Consider the following 24,013-nt stretch of genomic DNA (forward strand, 5'->3'; position numbering starts at 1 on the left):
TCAGGACAGTAATTTGGGCTCCATGTTATACCGGTTCTCAATTGTTTGGCTAATGGGCGCACATAAAGCAGGGTGTGGTCCTAAAACACCTAACAAGCAATGCTGATGGACTGCCAGTTGAAGATTGCAATGCGATTGAAGGCTGTGCTGAAAAATATCCCCAAGTCAGTTTCAAACATATTTTCCATAGCATTGTTGGATTTTTTTTTTGGCACCACCAGTGATCTTTCCCTGTGCACATACAGTTTATATCTGTAAGATTCATGGATAGCGTTTGTTCACATGACATGACAGTGCCTCTAATGTTATTTTTATTCATTTATTTGATTATTATTTTTGTTTCGGCATTCTTGTTTTTTTCATATAGTGTTGATTTCATCTTCTGCACTGTGCGGACTGAAAGAAGCTCTTATTCTTCAGTCGGTCCATTTTCCAGACATCTTTGAATACAGGCCATCACAGCCCCCACCACACACACACACACACACACACACACACACACACACACACACACACACACACACACACACACACACACATTCATACCTAGGGACAATGGCATGTGTGAACGAGATTCTACCAGGGGTGGGCAATCTTATCTACAAAGGGCCAGTGTGGGTGAAGGATTTTGTTCCAACCAAACAATTACACACCTATGTCTCCTAATCGAGTTCCTCAGCAAAGACTCTACTTGTTAATTAGTGGGATCAGGTGTGTAACTGCTTGGTTGGAACAAAAACTTGCACTCACTCCGGACCTTTCTGGATAAGATTGCCTACTCCTGTCACCACATTCCACTATTGGTTTCAGTGGTCACCAACCCTGCTCCTGGAGAGTTACTGTCCTGCCTGCTTTGGTTGGTGCTAGAATGCATTGTCCGAGGGAGGTGGGAGGGAACTCCGCTGCACGTCATCAAATGCTCACAGCGGAATTACGGATTATGTTGCTAGCTAGCATTGTTTAACGCTAGCTTTATAGTTATTTAGCTGTGTGTTATTTACAATCCACGTTGACATAGAGTTGGTTGCGTCTAATGTCAATCTACTGTTGCCTGCTGATCCTAAACTGAACTAGCCTCTACCCAATCATAAGATTGGTCGATTCCGCTGTGAGCATTTGATGACGTAAGCGGAGTTCCCTCCAGACGATGCATTCTAGCGCCAACCGTCTGTTTTCACTCCAACCCTAATTTAACACACCTGATTCAATTAGCGATCACGTGTTTTTGATTTTTTGAATGTTAGGCACCTCTCCCTTCCCCATTGGATGTTGTCTATATCTATATATAAACTTAGCACAAAAAGTTAGGAAATTTGTGTTTGGTAGATTGTTTCTTTGTTGTAACAATGCTTATTGGGAATAAATCTTATATCAGGCACCTGATGGTCAGCACCTGGGGTACCAGAAGCTCAAAACAAGAGTCAATAGCAACAGCAAAATAAGCTGTTTGGCACTGGCAGAGAAGATTTGGCAAATGTTTCATGGGCGCAACCCACATACTCAGCGCTGCTGCTCATCCCACAAATGCATGTTCCTTACAAATGTGGCACCATTTAAAAGGGAAATAAACAGGCTTTCCAACGGTATAAGATGTATTGCCAAGAAGCATTGTTACAACACAGAAATAATCTACCAAACACACATTTCCTTTCTTTTTGTGCTAAGTATATATAGATATACATATAGATATGTCTAGATATATCTATACTATCTATCTATCTATCTATCTGTCATATAGGTTTTAACCATCCACAACAGAATACAACGGCTTTAATGTATTACCGGTGCTCTTTCTCCTCACAGACAGACCACTGCTTCATATTGGAAGTATCTTGCTCATTGACGAATACTAGTATATCAATGCAATACTATACAGTAGTGTTCTTCAACAAGCTATAACATCAGTGTCCATCGACATCAATGCCTCTGAATAAGTCATACCATCTTGTGTCAAAAACCCAAACTAACCCTATGAGTCATTCAATAAGCACATCAGGATAAAGTGTTTTCCATCCGTGTAAGCTTTGCTCCTCTGTCCTCATGTAAGAATAACAAAATTGTCGATGCTCTTGAATCCTTCTCAGGAGGAAGGAGAGGAGGAAGTCGAAGATGAAGACCCAGATGTGGAGGAGGACAACAGGGACGAGGAAGAGGACCAAGATGAGGAAGAGGAGGGTGAGGGAGAGGAAGAAGACGACGGGGAAGGGAGTGGGATGAATGGGGGTTCGGATGGGGAGTATGAAGGCGATGAGCTGGATGACCTGCCCAGCTCGAGGGGGAGCCAGTGGAAGGGCCCCATCTCCCGCAAGGCAAGTCAGACCAGTGTGTACCTGCAGGAGTGGGACATTCCCTTTGAGCAGCTGGACCTGGGGGAGCTGATAGGAAAGGTGAGGGGAGCAGCGATGTGTGAGCTGTCATAAACAAAGTGCAATGTGTTTTATTGTCAACATGGTCTGGTAATAGCACGTAAACCTCAGAGCGTATGCATCATTATCTGATACAATTTTAGCCTGAGAGGTATTGGGAAAAAAATATCTTTGCGGCATTTTTTGTTTTTTTTTCTGTTCTATTTATTGCAATATTAAAGAATAATAAAAGAAAATCACATAATTTCACCAGGTACCGATACTTTTAACTTTCGAAGCTCCATTCACAAAGAATTTGATCATTCTAGCAATGATAAAGCTGATTGTAAAGTGGTAAATAAGGCAGTCGTCCAACAAGGCATAAAAAGACAATTCCGTTTTTGTTTTGTTTTTTTTGTTGTTGTTTTTTTTACAACCCGGATTGTGTAGTCATCGTTTTGCCATGGTAGCTGTCAGTGATATGATTTTATTCACCACATTCATTTAGGAGATTCTGGACTCTGCAGCAATGCTAGGCACAGCTTTATAATGGTGTCTCATGGGCCAACTGAACACAAGTCTTAAACCTGATCTTTCAGCAACAGTGACAAAAACCAAAACAAAAAACAAAACCTCTCAGTAAGACTGTGTACATGATTTCCCAGTAACTATGGCTTCTCAATTACACTGGTCAGATAGCTTATCAATGCATACTACTACCTACAGTAATTAAGATAGTCATTCCTGCAAACTGAACCAGGACGTAGCTCAGCAATGAGATCAACCATTGATAATATTGGACATTTCAGGTAGGTACTTTTAACTTGCATTTAGACTTTGCACATGTATGAGGTTTAGATAACTGGGTTAAAGTAGACTTGTTGAAACAGATCCGATGCTCGTATTCCATGGCACCATAAAACGCTGTTGTAAGGTTTTGTCCACTGGTGATCCTGTGTCCAAGCTCTCCACAATGAAGCCGCTGGGTAACATCATATCATAGCTGATATGGATGAAGGCAAAATCTAGGTAAATAAGACCCATGCTAACATCCATTATCCAAACCGCTTATCCTGCTCAGGGTCGCGGGGATGCTGGAGCCTATCCCAGCAGTCATTGGGCAGCAGGCGGGGAGACACCCTGGACAGGCCCAGGTTTTATTAAAAAAAAAAAATCCAAATTATCTCTTAAATCAGATTAAATTATACTATTTGTCAGTCTCTAGAATATTTTCTTCCATTGTAATCATAAAAAAAACAAAACAGATTTTGCTAGATTTTGTTTTCTATGGAGCAATAGGAGTTTTAGCCTAACATGACTGTTGGGCCCAACTTGCCTTACAATGGGTCCTTTGCAGTGTGACTATTGCATACGTGTATATTGCCATGTTGATTCTGAAACAAAATATAATTTGGCCCTAATCCATTTTTTTCCCCGTGGTTGGTTGCCCGTCTCAGGGCCGCTGGGGCAAAGTGCACAAGGGACGCTGGCACGGAGAGGTGGCCATCCGGCTTCTGGAGATTGATGGAAACAACCAGGACCATCTAAAGCTGTTCAAGAAGGAAGTGATGAACTACAGACAGACCAGGCACGAGAATGTGGTCCTCTTCATGGGGGCCTGTATGGCTCCACCCCACCTGGCCATAATTACCAGGTGAGAGAGAAAAAGACGACGACGACAGCAAAAACCCTGCACATGTATATAATAACCTTTCCTTTTAACAAGTCATTGATGAACTTGTTTTCATCCTCATTTTCATTTCTTCTCTCCCCACAGTTTCTGTAAAGGGAGGACACTGTATTCGGTCGTGAGAGACACTAAAAACAGTCTTGATATTAACAAGACGAGACAAATAGCTCAAGAGATTGTCAAGGTAAATCTTTTTGTAATATTCAAGGCTTTTTTACCTGATCTCAATTCTGCAATTGAGTCTGCCTCATGTACCATCCATGTTTACCTTCCACTTTGTCTAGGGAATGGGATACCTGCACGCAAAAGGCATTGTTCACAAGGACTTGAAGTCAAAGAACGTCTTTCATGACACCAATAAAGTTGTGATCACAGACTTTGGGCTGTTTGGGATCTCTGGAGTTGTCCAGGAGGGGAGGTGAGGTGGCCAATTCAGAGGTTTTAAAAGCACGACTTCAGCCAAAGTCCCGTTCATGCAGGATTAGTATTACCTAGAGATGTCCAGTCATTTCTGAAGACAGCTAAAGAGCTCAGTGATTTCATTCCAGTAGTTTTTTGGTTTTTTTGCAGACAAAATTCCCCTGATAATGTCAGTTTTGTGCAACTATATATCCAAAACCTGGCAGTGCATTTTAAACAATGAAGTCTGCTAATGTTTTGAATGGAAAAAAAACCCTAACGTCTATCCTTACTGCTTTTCAGTGTTGCTTAAAAAAACTCCAGTAGCTCACACAGTGACTGTACATGTCCCTAGCTCTAAGTTTGTTTGGTTTTTTTTATATTACTGGGTAGGGAAAAAAATTCTCACACCATGAATCATTTGATTTTTGCCACAGGCTACACATTCAATGTAATGAATATTTGATTCATAATTTCTTCATTGGCTGTGTAACGGTTACATTTGAGGTATGTTAAATTTGGGCTGAAGACATCTATCTGGTTAAAACGTCCAATACATATGGGGGATGTTTTCAGTTTCAAAAGGTCTATGAGCTGTTCTCAATAATATATCGGTACTGACAGCTGCTGGTTGGTTTGTGTTTTGAACATTTCTGCCACACACAGGCGTGAAAACAAGTTAAAGCTTCCACATGGCTGGATCTGTTACCTTGCACCAGAGATTGTTCGTCGGATGAGTCCTGGGAACAACGAGGACCGCCTTCCTTTCTCCACTGCAGCAGACGTGTATGCCTTCGGGTAAATCTCTCAGACCACAGATCTCCGTCAGCTAAATTTAAGCGACTGATCTGTTATCTCATTATGCATGTTTATCATTGCTCCATAGTAGGGCTGAACGATATTTTGAAAGAAATTGACGTGATATTATTGGGAGGGTTGTTTTTTTTTGCGTTATCTATTGCAGTATTAAAGAATAAGATATGATGCATAATTTCACCAGATATCTTCAGCTTTTAACTGTCAAAGCTCTAATTGCAAAGAATGTATCCCCCCAACAGTGATTGGGGTTATTTTGGGGGAGGGGAGTAAAACTAAATTGTTATTTGTCAAATACACTAAAATTAATTTCTTCAACCTCCTCACCTAGGTCATCCGTCAGGACGCCCCTTATAGGGTTTCGATTGTGCATGTTTGTTTAAAGCATGGGGCGCTACGCCACATGCACATGCTTAGCCTAACATTAGTGAGGGGCCCAATTTGTCCTCCAGTGCATTCTCTGCAGTGTGACTATTGCAACATGTGTATATTGCTATGTCAATTCTGAAACGATGCATTGTTTAGCCCTACTCCACTGTCAATACACCGAGACTAATGAGATCATATTGCTGACTTTCCCCCTCTTAGCACTATTTGGTACGAGCTTCAAGCTAGGGACTGGCCAATCACCAATCAGCCAGTGGAAGCGACTATCTGGCAGGTGGGGAGTGGAGAGGGTATTAAGAAGGTCCTGGCGGAGATCAGCCTCGGCAAGGAGGTCACAGTGAGTGGAGGAGGAAGCATTATTGGGTTGATCACTCAGAAATTCACTTCTTTACTTGTGTTTGTAAGACAAATGATTCCACATGCTTAGCTGTTGTAGGAGTGCAAAGGGTTAAGAAAAAAAAACTTGTTTAAGGATAAGTTCAGAATTCTTAAAGTCTAAAGTATAAAGTCCCTACTTTATACTCCCTGCTCATGTGGTTCATAGGTAGGTTTGATTTTCACAGTCATCTATCCTTTTCTTCACACTGGACACAGAGCTCCAGCTTGCCGTTTAAGCTGCTTTCAGACATACGTTCTGTAACATGACCAGAGTGATATTTCCGGCACTGGCAGTGATCTTCCCGGGTTACACATGCAGCTTCTATCTGTAAGATTTACAAATATCATTTATTCACAAGACATGACAATGTCTTCTTTCTTTCCCCGCTTACGTAATATGTTTTTATATTGTAAACTAGAGCATCGCTAACATGGTCATTTAATTTAGAAAGTTGAATAGTTCATCTGGACAAAGAGTATATTGGGAGAAACATTCTCCCAACAATAATGTTTCTCCCAATAAACGTTGTGTCTAATTCAACTTTCCGTGATTTCCTTACCTGGATTATTGAGCATGCATCAAGATGATTATTTAATTTGTTTGTTCATTTATTTATTAATTTAGTATTTCTGAATTTTTGATTTTCCATATAACTGTACTATACAGCTCACTCTTGATTTCGTCCTCTGTGCAAACTGAAAGAAGTTCTCTTATTTCTAGGTCATTCATTTTCCAGACATTTTAAATATGCTCTTTAACTGGTTAAAAATAAATCTCACACTTCGTTTGCAGTCTGCAGTTTGCGGATATATTCCTTGGTTCACTCGCTCCTGTTAAACCATTTTAACAGGGCAATCCAACGGCTTTTGTCAGTACTCATTAACAAATGAGTTATCCAAACAATAATAACTGTTTGGTAATGCGCCATTAGTGGTACTAGTTTGCAGGTCAGCAAAGTACTGATAAAACTTTTAAGTTTAGTCAAGTCAATTTTATTTGTATAGCCCAATATCACAAATTACAAATTTACCTCAGGGGAATTTACAGCAATACAACATCCTGTCCTTAGACCCACACATCAGATAAGGAACAACTCCCTAAAAAAAAAAAAACATTTAACAGGGAGAAAAAAATAGGAGGAAACCTCAGGGCAAGCAATAGAGGAGGGCTCTCTCTCTCCCAAGACAGACAACGTACAATAGGTGTTGTGTGTACAGAATAGAACACAATTGACAGAATACAACATTGAAAGAAGATAGTAGAATTATAATGGATTTATAAGATATATGAAGAATGTGATGACTAGGATGCCAAGCAGCATCCACAGGCCACCGGAAGAGCCTAGGACCCGAGCCACATGACTACTGTCACCAATGTAGACCTGGCAGGAAGACAGACTACACATATACACAGGGGAGACTCACATCACACTATTTACATACACAGGAGAAGAGACAAGAAAAGACATTAGTCACACATCCGAGAAAGAGAAGTATACAACATTGAAACAGAATAACAAAATTATAATGGAATTACATGATATAAAAAGAATGTGATGAGGAGGATGCCAAGCAGCATCCAGGTGGTGACCACCATCACCATGTAAACCTTGCAGGAGGACAGACTTCACATGCACACGGGAGAATCACATACACAGAAGAGATGGGACATGATATCATTTAGAGAGAGAGAGAGAAAGACGTGAGAGAGAAGAGAACAGTTGCAATGATCAATAATCCATATGCAATAATCTCGTCGGCAGAACAGTTCTTTTTAAATTCATTGAGACAGAAACTGACCCGCCATGCAGTACAGGTCATGAAGTACTCAATTTAGAATAACTAATTGTAGTTGTAGGTTAAGGCAAAAAGACGAGTTTTAAGTTTAGATTTAAAGGACTCAACAGACTCTGATTTAAAGGACTCAACAGACTCTGATTTAAAGGACTCAACAGAATCTGTTGTCAGACGGCAACAAGGAGGTTATTCCATAAGAATGGGGCCTGATAGGAAAAAGCCCTGCTGCCTGCTGACTTTTTTATAACTTTGAGTACACACAGAGCCCTGCATTTTGAGAGTGGTGAGCTCGAGATGGAATGTACGGTTTAAGGAGATCAGACAGGTAATATGGGGCAAGCCCATTTAGGATTTTATAAGTCAGCAAAAGCACCTTGAAGTCTGATCTAACATGGATAGGAAGCCAGTGAAGGAAGGAAAGAATTCTAGCTGAAGCATTTTGAACCATCTGAAGGCTTTTAGTACTAGCATGTGGCAGAAAATTACAGTAATCAAGTTTGGATGAAACAAATGCATGCATTAGAGTCTATGCATCAGCCATGGACAGGAAAGCCCGAATTTTAACTATGTTAAGTAAGTGAAAAACGGCAGTCTTGATGATTTCTTTAATATGCTTATCAAAGGAAAGGGTGGGATTAAACATAACACTAAGATTTTTCGCTGCCACAGTTTGTGAAATCACGTAGTTTTCAAGCATTACTGTTACATGGTAAAATTGGTGTCTGTGTCTAGCAGGACCAACGACCAGCATCTCAGTTGTATCCAAAATTAAAGCAGGAAATTTATTGACATCCAATTTTTCACAGCAGCCATGCAGGCCTCTAAATTAGTCATTTGAGTATCAGCCCTTATAGGCACATACAGTTGAGTATCATCCGCATAGCATTGGAAATTTATTCCATGATTGAGTATAATTTGGCCAAGAGGCAAAATATAAAGTGAGAAAAGTAGAGGGCCAAGAACCGAGCCTTGAGGTACGCCATATTTAACATCAGAAAAATTTGATGTAATATTATAGCAGACACACTGTGTTCTTTCAGATAAGTAGAAAGTAAACCAGGATAGTGCTAGGCCAGAGACACCAAAATTACAATTTATTCAGTCTAATAGTATACATTGATAAATGGTGTCAAAGGCTGCACTGAGGTCCAGTAATAGAAGCACAGAGGTGGAATCAGAGTCCATAGCAAGTAGAAGATCATTTACCACTCTGGTCAGGGCAGAGTGGTAAATGAATTTTACACATTATCGACTGCAGCTCATGTTCACACATCGACGCGTAAAATTGAGGGAAGGTTTACAGGTTACCCAGCATGTCCAAGTGAGGTTTTAGAGTTAAACACAATTTATTGGGGGCAAATCCACAATCCTCATTCAGTACAAAAAAGCATTCCACAGTTTGGCCAAAGCCAACATGGGCCAAACATAAAATGTTATTTTTGTAGTGAACGAGGATTGTAGATTTGCCCCTCATAAATTTCATTCGACCCCAGATAGCAAAACATAGCTGTTTTGGATGGGTGACTGTGAAAATGAAATCTTAAAAAGGTGTTTTGGGATATTCATAAGTGTAAGAGCAGAATAGACTTAAAAATGTTGAACTGTTCCCTTAATGTTCTGTTCCTTCCATCTTTTTTTTCCCACATGAAAGATTTGCCCAGGTGATTTTCACTGTTTTGCTGGGTGTGCCTACATAAAATGTTTATTTTCTCAGGAAATCCTCTCTGCCTGCTGGGCGTATGACCTGAGAGAGAGGCCCACCTTTACCCAGCTTGCTGACATGCTGGAGAAGCTGCCTAAACTCAATCGTAGGCTGTCCCACCCTGGCCACTTCTGGAAGTCGGCAGAGTATGTATCCTAGAGATGAAGGAGGATGTGAAGGCACCGGACATGGTGGTGGTGGTGTTGAGGGGTGAGGGGGCTGGTCTGGTCTTGAGGGACTGAACCGCCTCACACTCAACTATACACCCTCTTTCACTGATCCATTGTATTCATTCAGATGTATGGCAGATAAAGGCTCCATGTTTATATCTACTTTTACACTCTGTTATTTAAGGTACACTGGCTTCAGAACGACAAATGTATTTATCTGGCACCGACTCCATCTCGGGGGCAGACGAATTGAATTTGGTTGAATGAGAGCTTGATGTGTTTATCAAGGTTGTATGAATCCTCCCACTAGGAGAAGTGATGTTTAAGTATGACAAAAAGGGAAATTATTTATGTTTTATATTTCTGCGCTCATAGCTTGTCCAGGAATATATAAAAATGATTGTGGGGGTTCATAGATTAAAGTGATAGTTCACCCTCATGCTTGGGAGAAGCCTGGATTAGTGTTCCTTTTCCATACAACACTGAAGGAACTATCCAACAAAATAGCAGAGCAGTAGAGGATGGTGGCCAGTGTGTGAGACTTCCAAAAATGACAAAAAATTACCATTAAAGTACTCCAAAAAGCTCATGCAGCACAATCTGAAGCCATACAACAGACTGAAATTTAAATCATTATATGCTTAAAATCTTTCCTTCATTCTTGGCTTTCAGAACAAACGTCAAAGTTCAGAGACGTTCAAGCAAAGATGTTCTCATAAGAAACAGAGGTATTCTTCCGAGAACATCTCTGAACATCTCTGAATGTCTCTGTACTTGAACGCGCCCATCTGTGGTTCGCTCTGAAAGTGAAGAAGGAAGGGAAGATTTACAGTATATAATGGTTTATATTTTGGTCTTTTCCACCATCCACTTCAGTCATTTGTTAAAATGCTGCTGTGGTATTTTTGCTGGATAAATCCTTTGGTGTTGCATGGAAATATAATGCTAATCCAGATTTCTACTGGCATGAGGGTGAGTAGATAATTACAGAAGTTTCATTTTGGAGGTAAACTACCCCTTTAAGTAGGGTTTTGTGACCTGGACCAGTGCCCTACACACCTGTTTTAACACTTCTTTTCAGCCCTATGCATCTGTGCACATGCTTATATAGATACCCCTGATTGAACTTTACTTTCACACCTTCTCCTTTTAGTTCAACTTGTTGTTAATGCTTTGCCCCTTCAGAAACCTCTGTCACCTTTGCTAAAAAAAAAAAAACAACAACTAACTGACAATCTATCGAGGTGCTTAGCTGGTAATCCTACTTGTTCAAATGTGACCTTGGTTTAGCCAATGCATGAAATAATTGTGGGTTCGATGCCATTGTGACAGAAGAATCCAGACAATCCACTAAAAAGCTCTGTGGACGCAGAGTGCTAAAATGGATGTGGCTTAATCTGAGTTATTTTTAACGGGGCAGGCAGGCAAAGGTTTCCCTGCCTCATGTTGTGTATCTATCTTTATGTATATAGTATTATATCATACTACTCTTCTAATCACTCTCTCTAATTGAGAGCCTATTTCATTTCACTAACCTTCTAACTCTTTGTCTTCCTTCGTTCTTTCTCTCTTTCCTGTTTCCCTTTCCCTTTTTTTTAATCTAGGTTGTAGCAGTCACTCTGAAACATAAAGCAATCCAAAACAAAGCCTGGGTCTGCCTTGCATGCTCCCGAATCCTTCACTCTTTAAGGATTGATCAAAGCATTGCCTTTGCCTGAAACACACTGCTTCCACTAATCCACCGTCCGATCTTCCGTGTCTAACCGTTTCGTTTTCTTGGGTGCGAGAGAGGATTGTTGGACTCTGTTGCAAGTGGCGTCCACTTTCCGCCTCAGCACTTTCCTTCATCTAAAATCTCTTTTGCCTTTATTTTTTTTCTCTTTGATTTTGTTATTGTTTCATTTTGTTCTGCTATTCTTTTGGACTCTGAAGCTTGGTGTCGGTGCTGAGACTGATAAGTGTGTTGTGGTCTATGCCTGCTGAGGGCCGCCCTGTCCTTGGCCTGCTCTCCCTTCTCTGTGCTGCTGTGATGTGGTTATTCTCGCTGGGGCCCCGACCACATTGCCCCCCCTCACCCTTCTCTCTCTGTCTGTCTCTCTCACACACTCACTCTCTCTCTCTCTCTCTCTCTCTCTCTCTCTCTCTCTCTCTCTCTCTCTCTCTCTCTCTCTCTCTCTCTCTCTCTCTCTCTCTCTCTCTCTCTCTCTCTCTCTCTCTCTCTCTCGCTCTCTCTCTCTCGCTCTCTCTCTCTCTCTCTCTCTCTCTCTCTCTCTCTCTCTCTCTCTCTCTCTCTCTCTCTCTCTCTCTCTCTCTCTCTCTCCCTCCCTCCCTCCCTGCTGGACATAAAGTGGACCCCGAGTCCGAAACAGATCTATCCATTCACATTCATATTTTCCATGTGGTATTGACCTACATTTTACAGGCTGCTTTCAGTGATGTTCTCAAACCAACTGCCTCCCATCTCCTCTCCCTCAGTTCTATGTTGTTGTATGATGGCATGCACTGAGGCAGTAATCACGCTGCCTGGTCCTGGCAGGACACAATATGCACTTTGTCAATGGGAGAAGAGAAGAAGAAAAAAAAACACACACAATGACAAACTGTCACTTTTGGTTACTTGGTTTGGTTTCAAATAATCATGTTTGCAGTGTTTGCTTCTCATCGGTGTTGTTTTTGCTGCTTGAGGACCGAATTCAGGAGGTTCTAAGAAGCGTGGACAGTGTAAAATGTTGACTTGTGTCATTTCTCCTTTAGAATAACACGCGATCGGACACATTTGAAAATGGTGCACTCGTGAAAAAAATCGCAGTTAATATTTACAGTATGCCAATGGAAAGCTGCTGCAAGTTCCCTTCATCATTATCAGGGAACAGAATAATGCTGGGTATTAATGATTGAGAACTTTTCAATAATGCAATGGTGTTCATCCATGTAAGTGTAAAGTGCACCTTATAGTAAGTAATATGAGTTGTTAAGGGGGGGAACAGAGTAATTTAATTCTCTGCGCAAAAAAAAGAAAAGAAAAGAAATCAGGAACCTGGCGCTAAAGTGTCCTATATCTTCCTAAAACATTACCTCTTGTGCGCGCTTGTGTGTATACCTTTTTGTGATTGCTGGCTTCAGTGGGTGTGCTTTTATTTATGTGTTGAGTGTGTGCGTGCATGTGTGATGGAGTGAGTGTACCATGGTGGAGCACGCAGGGTTGATTTCGTGAAAGACCACAGTAAATGTTGTGTTGCAAATATTATGGTCTGTAATGTATATAAATTATTTAATGGACAGCAAAATTAACATGAGTCTTTTAATATTTGTACAAACATTTTATATGTAATATATATCATGACGTTTTTGAATAGGTACTGCTATCCCTATTACAGATGTATATATTTATATTTTTTCCATGTAAAAAATACTGTATAAAAACTGTACATTTTTTTAGAACGGGCCTATACATGTTTTTTATGTTATGTAAAAATTCATATTTTTGTATTGCATGTGACTACCATTCTGTACACGCAGTTTGTGTTTTCATCCATGGAAAATAATAAAACGGAGCTTGTCATGTTACAGTGACGTGTAGGTGTTGTTAGGGTTTTTATTTATTTTTTGTTCCAAAACAATTGAAGTACATTTAAAGTAGTGCATCCTTTAGAACAGACATTCATGGATACTGATTCAGTCTTCAGAAACTATTATTTGGTGCCCATGAAATCTATGATAATAATAATAATGATAATAATAATAATCAGTGGCACAGTGTTTAGCGTGGTTGCCTCACAGCAAGAAAGTCCTGGGTTCGAGCCCTGAGGTAGTCCAACCTTGGGGGTCATCCCGGGTCGTCCTCTGTGTGGAGTTTGCATGTTCTCCCCCCGTGTCTGCGTGCATTTCCTCCCACAGTCCAAAGACATATAGGTAGGTGAATCAGCCATACTAAATTGCCCCTAGGTGTGAATGTGTCGGCCCTGTGATGGACTGGTGGCCTGTCCAGGGTGTCTCCCTGCCTGCCGCCCAATGACTTTTGGGATAGGCTCCAGCATCCCTGCGACTCTGAGCAGGATAAGCGGTTTGGATAATTGATGGATGGATGGATGGATAATAATAATAATAATCATTACATTTATATAGCACTTTTCTGGACACCCAAAGGGCTTCACACTGAAAGAGGTAACTCACTCTAACCACCACCAATGTTTAGCACCCACCTGGGTGATGCGTGGCAGCCATTTTATGCCAGAACACTCATCACACATCAGCTTGAGGTGGAGAGGGAGGAATCATTGAGCCAATTACATAGGGGGATGATTAGGTGGCCAGATGGAAACAGCCTGGTTGGGAATTTTGCCAGGGCACTAGGGAACCCCCTACTCTTTGTGATAAGTGCCATGGGATCTTTAACGGCCACAGTGAGTGAGGACCTTGGTTTAACGTCTCATCCGAAGGGCGGCCTCTCCTACAGCATAGTGTCCCCGTCACTGGGACTTATTATTATCCCCATGACCCTGAGAGCAGGATAAGCGGTTTGGATAATGGATGGATGGATTATTATTAGCTATTGAGATTTATTTATTAGGACCAGAGGGAAGACTGCCCCCTACTGGCCCACCAACACCACTTCTGGCAGCGACTCAAGTTTTCCCAGGAGGTCTCCCATCCATGTAGTAGCCAAGCCCATACTTACTTAGCTTCCATCATTTGGCAGAGCTAGTGTACATGTTGGTATGGCTGCTGGCAAACATGTGGGTATAGAAAGTAAAATTCAGATTTTGGAAACTACTGTCATTTTGTGGCTTCTTCTCATACCGTCATGTGGTATTACAGTAAAAAGTGCATGTGCAAAGTGGGAAGAGGCAAAGAATTGTATTGTAGTATTTTTTAGCCTCAAGTAGGAGTCGTAGCAGTAGTGTACATGTGTTGGATGCTACATTTTCCATTGCATTGCAGGAATTTTTGAGGGAACTAAATATTGAATAAACTTTTCAGTTAGAATGTCTTTATGTATGCTCAATAATCCAGGTAAGGAAATTCAGAAAGTCGTGTCCATATGAACTGATTCAACTTTCTTTGACTTTTCAGTTAGAATTTGGATACATAAAAAAAAATGTAAATGGAGGAATATGAATGAAGTGCACTATATAGCAAATTGGAAGTGATTTCATACACAGCTTTTCAGAGTATTTGGTGACCAACCTGTACTTGTCAGTGGGGACACAATAGATCGACATGGTTAAAATATGTACCTGGGGAACATGCACCAATGACACCCATTAATTGATAAGCTAAAGAGCATGACTGGACGGGTAGGTACTGTCACAGCTATGTCTCATGGTGCTTGTTGGCACTTTGAAGTTGAGTTACTTTGGAAAAAAGTGAAGAATAAATTCACATAATTCTGGTGAGACTTGGCCTTAGCAAGCTGCATCCCAAATAGTCGACTCTGTGTCTGGTGCTGGGCTGTTGCAGGATTGCAACATGGCTAGATAAGTCCTGACAACAGACATGGAGTTGGTACGATTATAAAACAGATTGTGGTCTGTTGCCCCAGGCCCAGCTTATGTGGCCCTCAAAATATTTATGAAGTACCCTTGTTGAAATTAAAGAAACTAGAGAGGCTGGTTAGCTTGTTTAAGAAATAGCTGTGGACGTCCAGGTAGCATAGTAGTCTATTCTGTTGCCTACCAAACCTCTGTGTTACCTCCGGCTTGGTCAGGCATCTCTACAGACACAATGGGCGTGTCTGCGGGTGGAAAGCCAAGCCGGATGTGGGTGTGTCCTGGTCGCTGGACTAGCGCCTCCTCTAGTTGGTCGGGGCACCTGTTCAGGGGGAGGGGGAACTGGGGGGGGGTAGCGTGATCCGGCGCAAGTGCTCACTGTCAGGTGAAAAGAAGCGGCTGGCGACTCCACATGTATCGGAGGAGGCATGTTGTAGTCTGCAGCCCTCCCTGGCTCCGCAGAGAGGGTGGAGCAGCGACTGGGACGGCTGGGAAATAGGGTAATTGGCCAAGTGCAACTGGGGGGGGGGGGGGGGGGGAGGTAGCTGTTGCTTCCATCATTGTCTCAGTAGTATGTGGATAAAAGAAAAGACTGTGGAATTACCAGCTGTATCTCCAACCCGACGGCTCAAATGTGCCGACGTAAGGTTTGGAGATGGTACTGACAGAGTCAGCAGCAAGGACTGTAGTATCTGCTGTGCTTTCACAGCCACAGTCGAGTTCAGGTGTACTGTAAGGGTTTTATTTGGCGGGCACAACAAGGGAGGGCTGAGCATATGTCAAACTTTGTGGAAGAGGCCAACCTTGTCAGAAAAAACTACATCAAAAATAAGTGTGTTGCAAATAGCCAGGAGGAGGTGGTAAGGTGAGTCAAGACAGTCTCCCAAGCATCGCAGGGTCAGTGGGACACAATAGAGAAAGTGTAGGGGGGTGTACATATGATTGGAGAGAAAGGTGGGGGTATGGAAACAAACCAATTCAGATTTATTATAGGTGCCACTTGAGACGTTTTGTGATATTGAGCTACAAAAATAAAACTGACTTGACTTGACAGTTGGATGGTTGACCATTCAATTGATCAATCAATCAATAAAACTTTATGTATATAGCACATTTCATACATTAGAATTATTACAATGTACTTTAAGTGGAAGTGCACAAATAAAAAGGAGGAAGCAGACAAAATGAGAACATCTGGCCAAGCAGATGTTCACAGTAGGTGGATGTCTCACTCATTGGGGGTTAGTGATCCTGCCACCTCGGGGACACGAACCACTTCTTTTCAGTAAGAATCAAGTTCCCGTTCTGAGACTCTCAACCCACATCTGTTGAGGCAGGACTAAATAGGCGTAGCTACACTTTGGCAAATTCTGTCAGATTGAAAAGACTAGTATTTCCCAGGGGAGACACACACGATAGCCAAACGTAGCTTGTGTTTGCTTGGTTTTGGGGAACTGATAGCAGTTTGCAGCGTTTATTTATTTATTTTGCACTTCTTGACACCTTGTTTGAAAGTGTAACGGGGACAGTCCTATGCTGTTCTATGCTGGTCAGCCTGCTGCACGCCCGTCACTCTCATCATTAGCTCTGCGTTGTGTTCTATTTTGGGTGGGGCCCCAGGTGTTGTGGGGGGCCCTCAGTCTCTCATCATCATCATCATCATCATGATCAAGGAAGGAGGGGGGACACACAGTGTAATATTTGCTAGTAATATTTGATTTGCTAATGTCCCTTACGGCTTTCCGTAGCGCCACAACAAAGTCACGTGATGTACGTAACAACGTCAGTCGGAATCCGGTCGGTGAATAAACACCCAGCACGAGAGAAGTCGTCCTTGCTTTATTAATGTTATAAGTTAACATAGCCAGAGGGCACAGATCATTACATGGTGTCAGAGTAGCGGAGTTTAAATACCCAATATGGATTCGTACGGCGTTCCAGCTCCACGGATGGACTGGGAATCGGCGAACTTACCTGAAGCATGGAGACGATTTCGACAAACAACGGAGCTAATGTTCACGGGCCCCCTGCGCGGGAAGAACGAAGAGGAGAAATGCAGCTACCTCCTGCTCTGGATAGGGGAAAAAGGGCGAGATGTGCACAACACTTGGACACTCAGCGGAGAACAAGCCAAGAAGCTAGAAACGTACTACGATAAGTACACTGAGTACATCACCCCCAAAGCAAACCCGATTTATGCCAGATATAAATTTCATGAAAAGATGCAGGGAGAGAGTGAATCCTTCGAACAATTTATAACTGAGCTAAAGCTCCTAGTCAAAGACTGTGGCTACCCAAATGCCGACGAGATGGTCAGGGACCGCATCGTGTTTGCCACCAACTCACCCAGAGTGAGAGAAAAGCTACTTAGCCAGGGAGCTGAGCTAACGCTAGAAAAAGCCATAGATGTAGCCCGCTCACACGAGCTAGCAAAGCAACAGCTAACGTTTATGGGCCAGGGCAGCACACATGAAACGGTGCACGCAATAGGCAGAAAGACTTACAAACCGAACGCACCCAAAGCAGCTAACGCTAACTTCAGACAAAGGGACGTTAGCACCGCCGCCAGGGCGTGTAGCTATTGTGGAGGGCTACACGGCGCTAAAGCCACTTGCCCAGCTAAGGGTAAACAATGCATTAAATGCAAGAAGCTCAATCATTTTGCTAAAGTATGCAAGTCTAGCTCCCAGGGACAGACAAAGTACTACCGCGGCACAGTACATGCCGTCGGAGAGAACCCAGAAGAGTGCACCACTGACAGAGAACAGGAAGAACTGTACTTCGACAACATTACAGTGGAGAGCACCGCTGTGGGAGAACAGACAGAGCTGTACATAGACTGCATCTCAATAGAGAACAACGGAAAAAGCAACGAGCAGGCTTACGTAGAGGTTGGAATTGGCACACCTCCACAGAAGGTAAAGTTTAAACTAGACACTGGGGCACAGGCCAATACTATTCCCACCAACCTGTTCCAGGCGCTGTTCAAAAATGTGACACTGAAACCAGCAATACACAGACTCACTGAATATGGAGGAGGCGCGCTGAGCGTGAAAGGCACATGCAAACTCAAATGTAAGTACAGAGACAATGCAATGATGCTGGACTTTTACGTCATTGACACAAACGCCCCACCAGTCATGGCAATGAAAACATGCCGTGACCTAAACTTGGTAAAAATAGTGATGGCTGTGAGCGAGGAAAACAATGTCACATCACAGAGCATAATGGATGAGTATGCAGATGTTTTCCAAGGAATAGGAGAGTTCCCAGGCGAGTGCACCTTCCGCGTCACACCAGATGCAACGCCGGTCGTCTGCCCGCCACGCAGAATCCCCATCGCCCTACGCAGCAAACTGAGGGACGAGCTTGACAGCATGGAGAAAGGCGGCATAATCTGTAAGGTAACAGAACCCACAGAATGGGTGAACGCACTCGTCATTGTTGAGAAGCCAAAGACAGGCAAACTTAGAGTGTGTTTAGACCCCAGAGCTCTTAACAAAGTGATACAACGACCTCACTACCCCCTCCCCACGCTGGAGGACGCCACCACAAAGCTTGCTGGAGCTGAGTACTTTAGCGTGTTAGACGCGCGGTCAGGCTATTGGGCCATCAAACTGAGCACTGAATCCTCAATGTTGACGACATTTAACACAGTGTTTGGCAGGTATCGTTTCCTCAGACTGCCATTCGGAATCGTGTCCGCTCAAGACGAGTTCCAGAGACGCGTGGATGAAACATATGAAGGATTGGACGGTGTGACGGCCATAGTGGACGATATACTAGTGTTCGGCAAGACTAAAGAGGAACATGACCAGCGTCTCAGAGCGATGCTGAAGCGCACAAGGGAGCGAGGGGTGCGGCTCAACCCCGACAAGTGTCACATATGCGTGTCCGAGGTAAGCTACTTCGGCCACACGCTCTCACACGAAGGCATCAAACCAGACCCACACAAGGTGAAGGCGGTCAAGGACATGCAACCCCCACAGAACAAAGCAGAGCTGGAGACAGTCCTCGGCATGATCAACTACCTCGCCAGATTCGCTCCACACCTCTCACAGATAAACTCACCCCTCAGACAGCTTCTGAAACAGGACAGTGAGTTTGTGTGGGATGCAGTCCACGACAAGGCGTTCCAAGAGATGAAGAATCTCATTACACAGCACCCAGGTCCAGTACTCTCATATTTCGACCCGCAGAAAGAGCTGCGACTCCAAGTGGATGCATCCAAAAGTGGCCTTGGGGCTGTCATGCTCCAAGATGGCAAACCAATTGCCTATGCGTCCAAGTCACTCAACAGCACTGAAGAAAACTACGCACAGATAGAGAAGGAGCTCTACGCTGTGGTCTTCGGCTGCAAGAGGTTCCACGAGTACATGTATGGACGAAAAGTGATTGTGGAGTCAGACCACAAGCCTCTGGAGGCAATACTAAAAAAGCCACTGGCAGCAGCACCACCCCGGCTGCAACGGATGATCCTGGCGCTCCAAAAATACGACATCCAAATCATCCACCGCCCCGGTAAGGACATACCGGTGGCCGACACACTGTCACGCAAGTCAATAGAACACCACGACAGTGACCTACAGGAAGGGATGGAGGCCCAAGTGCACACAGTCCTCAGCAACATCCCTGTGAGCGACACAAGACTCACAGAAATCAAGCAGGAAACAGCGCAAGATCCACAGCTCACCGCACTCAGACGAGCCACACTCACTGGCTGGCCAGACACAAAGAAAAAGTGCCCGCCCAGCATCCAGGAATACTGGAACCACAGAGCAGAAATCTCAGAAATGGACGGTATCCTGTTCAAAGGTGAGAGAATCATTGTCCCCCAAAAGCTTCGCAAGGACATGATACAGCGCATCCATGCCAGCCACCTTGGCGTGGAAAAAAGCAAATGCCGAGCAAGAGACTTACTGTTCTGGCCTGGCATGGGGAAACAGATCGAGGATGCGGTAGCAGACTGCAGCATATGCCAAGAACGGCGCAGCGCAAATGCAAAGGAACCAATGATGTCACACGCCATACCCGAGCGGCCGTGGCAAGTGATAGGCACAGACCTATTCACATGGAACTCACAGGACTTCATAGTCACTGTGGACTACTACTCCAGATTCTTCGAGCTAGAAAGACTTTACAGCTGCACCTCATCTGCCGTCATCATGAAGCTGAAAGCAGCAATGGCTCGACACGGAATCCCCGAGACTATCATCAGCGACAACGGTCCGTGCTACAGCTCTGGTGAGTTCCGCAACTTCTCACAGACATGGGGTTTCTCACACACCACCACAAGCCCCCACTACCCACAGAGCAACGGCCTCTCCGAGAAGACTGTCCAGACGGCCAAACGCATCCTGGACAAAGCCAAAGCTGAGAACAAAGACCCCTACATGAGCTTACTGGAGTATCGCAACACACCGGTGGACAACCTGAAATCACCGGCACAGCTACTGATGAGTCGGAGGCTGCGGTCCATTCTCCCATCAACAGCAAAACACCTGCAGCCACAGATCGCCAGTCAGGAGGATGTTCACAAAAGGAGAGAGGTATGTCAACAGCGCCAGCAGGCATACTACAACCGAACAGCCAAACCTCTGCCCCACCTGCCCGCAGGCACACCAATCCGCTTCCGGCAGGAGGATGGATCCTGGAGACCTGCAACTGTGGAAAGACCAGCGAACACAGACAGGAGCTACCACATCCAAACCAAAGAAGGTCAGATCTACCAACGCAACCGTCAACACCTGCGACAAAGCAGAGTGAACACTCACACTACGCACACACACACTTCACAGCAGACTGTTACCAGCGCTAACAACAACACACAAGCCCATCAGCAAGAGCATGCTGAACCTCCAGACACGAACAATCAGCGACAACCAGACACACAGCCTGGTTACACCACGAGGTCAGGTCGCACGATCAAACCAAGACAAATCCTTGACTTATGAATGTTAAAAAAAGAGAATTTTACACCAACCTGTACTATACCTGCTATGTTTTGAAAAGAAATATTTACAGCGTTCACTTACCTTGTGTACCTACCTGCTGTTTGCAGTTACCAGTAATGAAATGAAAAAAAAGATGAAATGTTATTACGGTGTCACATTTAGACAGTGAAGGAAATGTTTTACACTACTTTGTTGCAGTCCAGTTATATAAGAGTTCCACTTTCATATTCTTTCTTATTAAGATTGTATTCGCTTATAAACGTGCTCAACGTGGTCTGTATCTCTGCAGAGAAAGCAGCACTTTTCAGAAAAAGGGAGATGTAATATTTGCTAGTAATATTTGATTTGCTAATGTCCCTTACGGCTTTCCGTAGCGCCACAACAAAGTCACGTGATGTACGTAACAACGTCAGTCGGAATCCGGTCGGTGAATAAACACCCAGCACGAGAGAAGTCGTCCTTGCTTTATTAATGTTATAAGTTAACATAGCCAGAGGGCACAGATCATTACACACAGGACTCTATTTGGCCCACCTTGCCATTTATTTTGGTTTCAAACCCTTCGACAAACGTCCAGTCCTCCAGCTGGAGCGGTGTTTCTAACGGACGTGGGGGTCGAAGCTCAACCACTGCCCGGACTTCACTCGTGTGCGTTAGAAGGAGAAACCGTTCACGGGACTCCGATGTAAGAAAGGATAAACAAGTATTTTATCCCACAGCTTGCAGTATCTTCTTACAGGGATACTCAAGGTTACGTTCTCCTCAATCAGCAAAACTGTGCTACGGTAAGAAACACGCGTGGCTCGGCTCGGTCGCTGCTTGAGACTCCCTCCACAAAACAAAAATGGCCTCTCCCGCGTTCCCTCTTCCGTGTACCCACAAGACCTCTCTCTTAAAGCGACAGTACAAGTATATGACGGTCGTTATAAAACATACATAAAAGTAAATAATGACATAAAATAAAATGTAGTAAACACAAATAACAGCACACAGACAGGATTTGGTGATATTTCATACTCAAACAAAATAAAATAAAAACACTAATTTTAACCTGGTTTCAAAAGGAGTATTTTTGGTGGCATGCTATTTTTACTCTTGTCTAATGGTACTGTGGTTATACTCAAGTACTATGTCCACACACAAGGACACACATGCACACGCACAAAAACATAAACAAACACACTCATATAGGCATTGTCCCTTACTAAAACCAAGGTTCACATACAACCGAGGTCAACACCAATCCCTTTCCTTGCACCACAAACACACCCTCTTCTCGCTCTCTCTTGCACACACTTTGATAATACAAATATATTGCTGTATTGCCTATGAAGATGTTGAGGGCGATGATAGATATAACACTCATTCACAATCATTAAAATACATTAATAGTGTACCCAGTGTAAATGGTTTTAAAGACAGAACAGTCATTTAGAGACCTTCAGATGAATCCATTAATGCACTGAATGTAAACAGTCTGAAACACTTAACAGCTTTCATCTGTATTGTTAAACTCATTCATTTGGCCACATTGATGGCCTACAAGTAACCATCTTAATCATAATCATTGAGGTATGACAGGCACTGGCACGTGCTTCTGAAAGGATACATCAGTGTTGCAACAATAACAGTGTCACTATCATCCTTATCAGGATCTGTTTGAGTGTGCTGTATCTCAGCACTGATGTTTTTAAAGAAAGAAGAGTTTTTTGTTATTGAATGTCCATCTTTGGTTGCTGTGACCATAGAGCCTTTGACCTTTGACACTGTGTAAGGCTCACTGCTGTACGGCATAGTGAGCTTGTTGTGCTTGGGTTGTTGGTGAAGCACAGTATCACAAGGGGTGAGTGTGCTTGACTTGGCACGACGGCGTCAGTCTGAGTCAGACTTCATCTTTGCTTTAGCAGTGTTGTCTTGCTATCTGATTTTGTGGTCGATGTCACTTTCGATGGTCGTGGTGATCATCGAGATCTTGGTGTGGATTTTGCGTTGGAACATCAGTTCTGCAAGTGACGCTTCAGTGGTGCTGTGTGGTGTGGAGCGGTACTCACGGAGAACATGTTGACTCTCTGTTTCCATGGGGTGCTCTGAGTTTTTGCCATGCGGATGGCTTCTCCATGCGTGCGCATGAAGCGTTCTGCTGTTGCATTTCCTTGAAGCCAGAGGGTCATTATTTTCTGGTGGTGGAAACCTAGATGGCCAGCAAACTTGGAGAACTGTTCACTATTGGAAAGAGGGCCATTGTCTGTTTTTAGGTTTCTCGGAATTCCAAACACGGAGAAGACTTTATCTATGGCTGGGATTGCTGTGTTGGCTGAAGTGGATCTCACAATTTCAACTACTGGGTAGCGTCTGTATTCATCTATGATAGCTAACAGGTATTCTCCAGTAGGGAGTGGGCCATAGAAATCTGCACTGACATTATGCCAGGGGGCTACTGGTAGTTCGGACATCTTCAAAGGTTCCGACTGTGCTATGGGTTTATTGGCCTGGCATGCTAGACAGTTCTTAACAGTGAGCTCTGCTTTCAGGTCAATGTTAGGAAACCATACCTTTGATCTGAGGAGTGTCTTTGTCTTTACAATGCCCTGGTGTCCTTCATGGGCTAGCTGTAGCACTCTGTGTTCAAGAGATGCAGGGATGACAATTTTTGTGCCTCACAAGATGATGTCATCAGTGTGTGACACAGTGAGCTCACTACTGATTTGTTTGTACTTCTTGAGTGTTTCAGCGTGCTGTGTGTCACATGCAACTTTGTACCATGTATTGTATCTCATGTGGGTACTGACCCACTGTAGGACTGGGTCTTTAAATGTTTCATCTTTTATCTCTGTGAGGGTCATTGCTTTGGGTGTGATGTGTTGTGCCACGGAGTTTACATACTCC

General features: G+C 43.4%; 1 protein-coding gene across 1 annotated transcript in view; it reads left to right on the plus strand.

Moving 5' to 3' along the window:
* ksr1a (kinase suppressor of ras 1a) overlaps positions 1 to 11,821 on the plus strand; it is a 44,769-nt gene extending 32,948 nt beyond the window's left edge. Inside the window, exons 13-19 of the mRNA XM_056284687.1 lie at positions 2,085 to 2,387; positions 3,803 to 3,999; positions 4,123 to 4,219; positions 4,320 to 4,453; positions 5,101 to 5,232; positions 5,839 to 5,974; positions 9,527 to 11,821. Coding sequence (XP_056140662.1) covers positions 2,085 to 2,387; positions 3,803 to 3,999; positions 4,123 to 4,219; positions 4,320 to 4,453; positions 5,101 to 5,232; positions 5,839 to 5,974; positions 9,527 to 9,673 — 1,146 coding nt within the window. The 3' untranslated portion in view covers positions 9,674 to 11,821. The remainder of the gene's footprint in view (positions 1 to 2,084; positions 2,388 to 3,802; positions 4,000 to 4,122; positions 4,220 to 4,319; positions 4,454 to 5,100; positions 5,233 to 5,838; positions 5,975 to 9,526) is intronic.
* The last annotated feature ends 12,192 nt before the right edge of the window (positions 11,822 to 24,013 follow it).

This window comes from Lampris incognitus, chromosome 8, assembly GCF_029633865.1.
Source record: "Lampris incognitus isolate fLamInc1 chromosome 8, fLamInc1.hap2, whole genome shotgun sequence".
Lineage (NCBI taxonomy): Eukaryota > Metazoa > Chordata > Actinopteri > Lampriformes > Lampridae > Lampris > Lampris incognitus.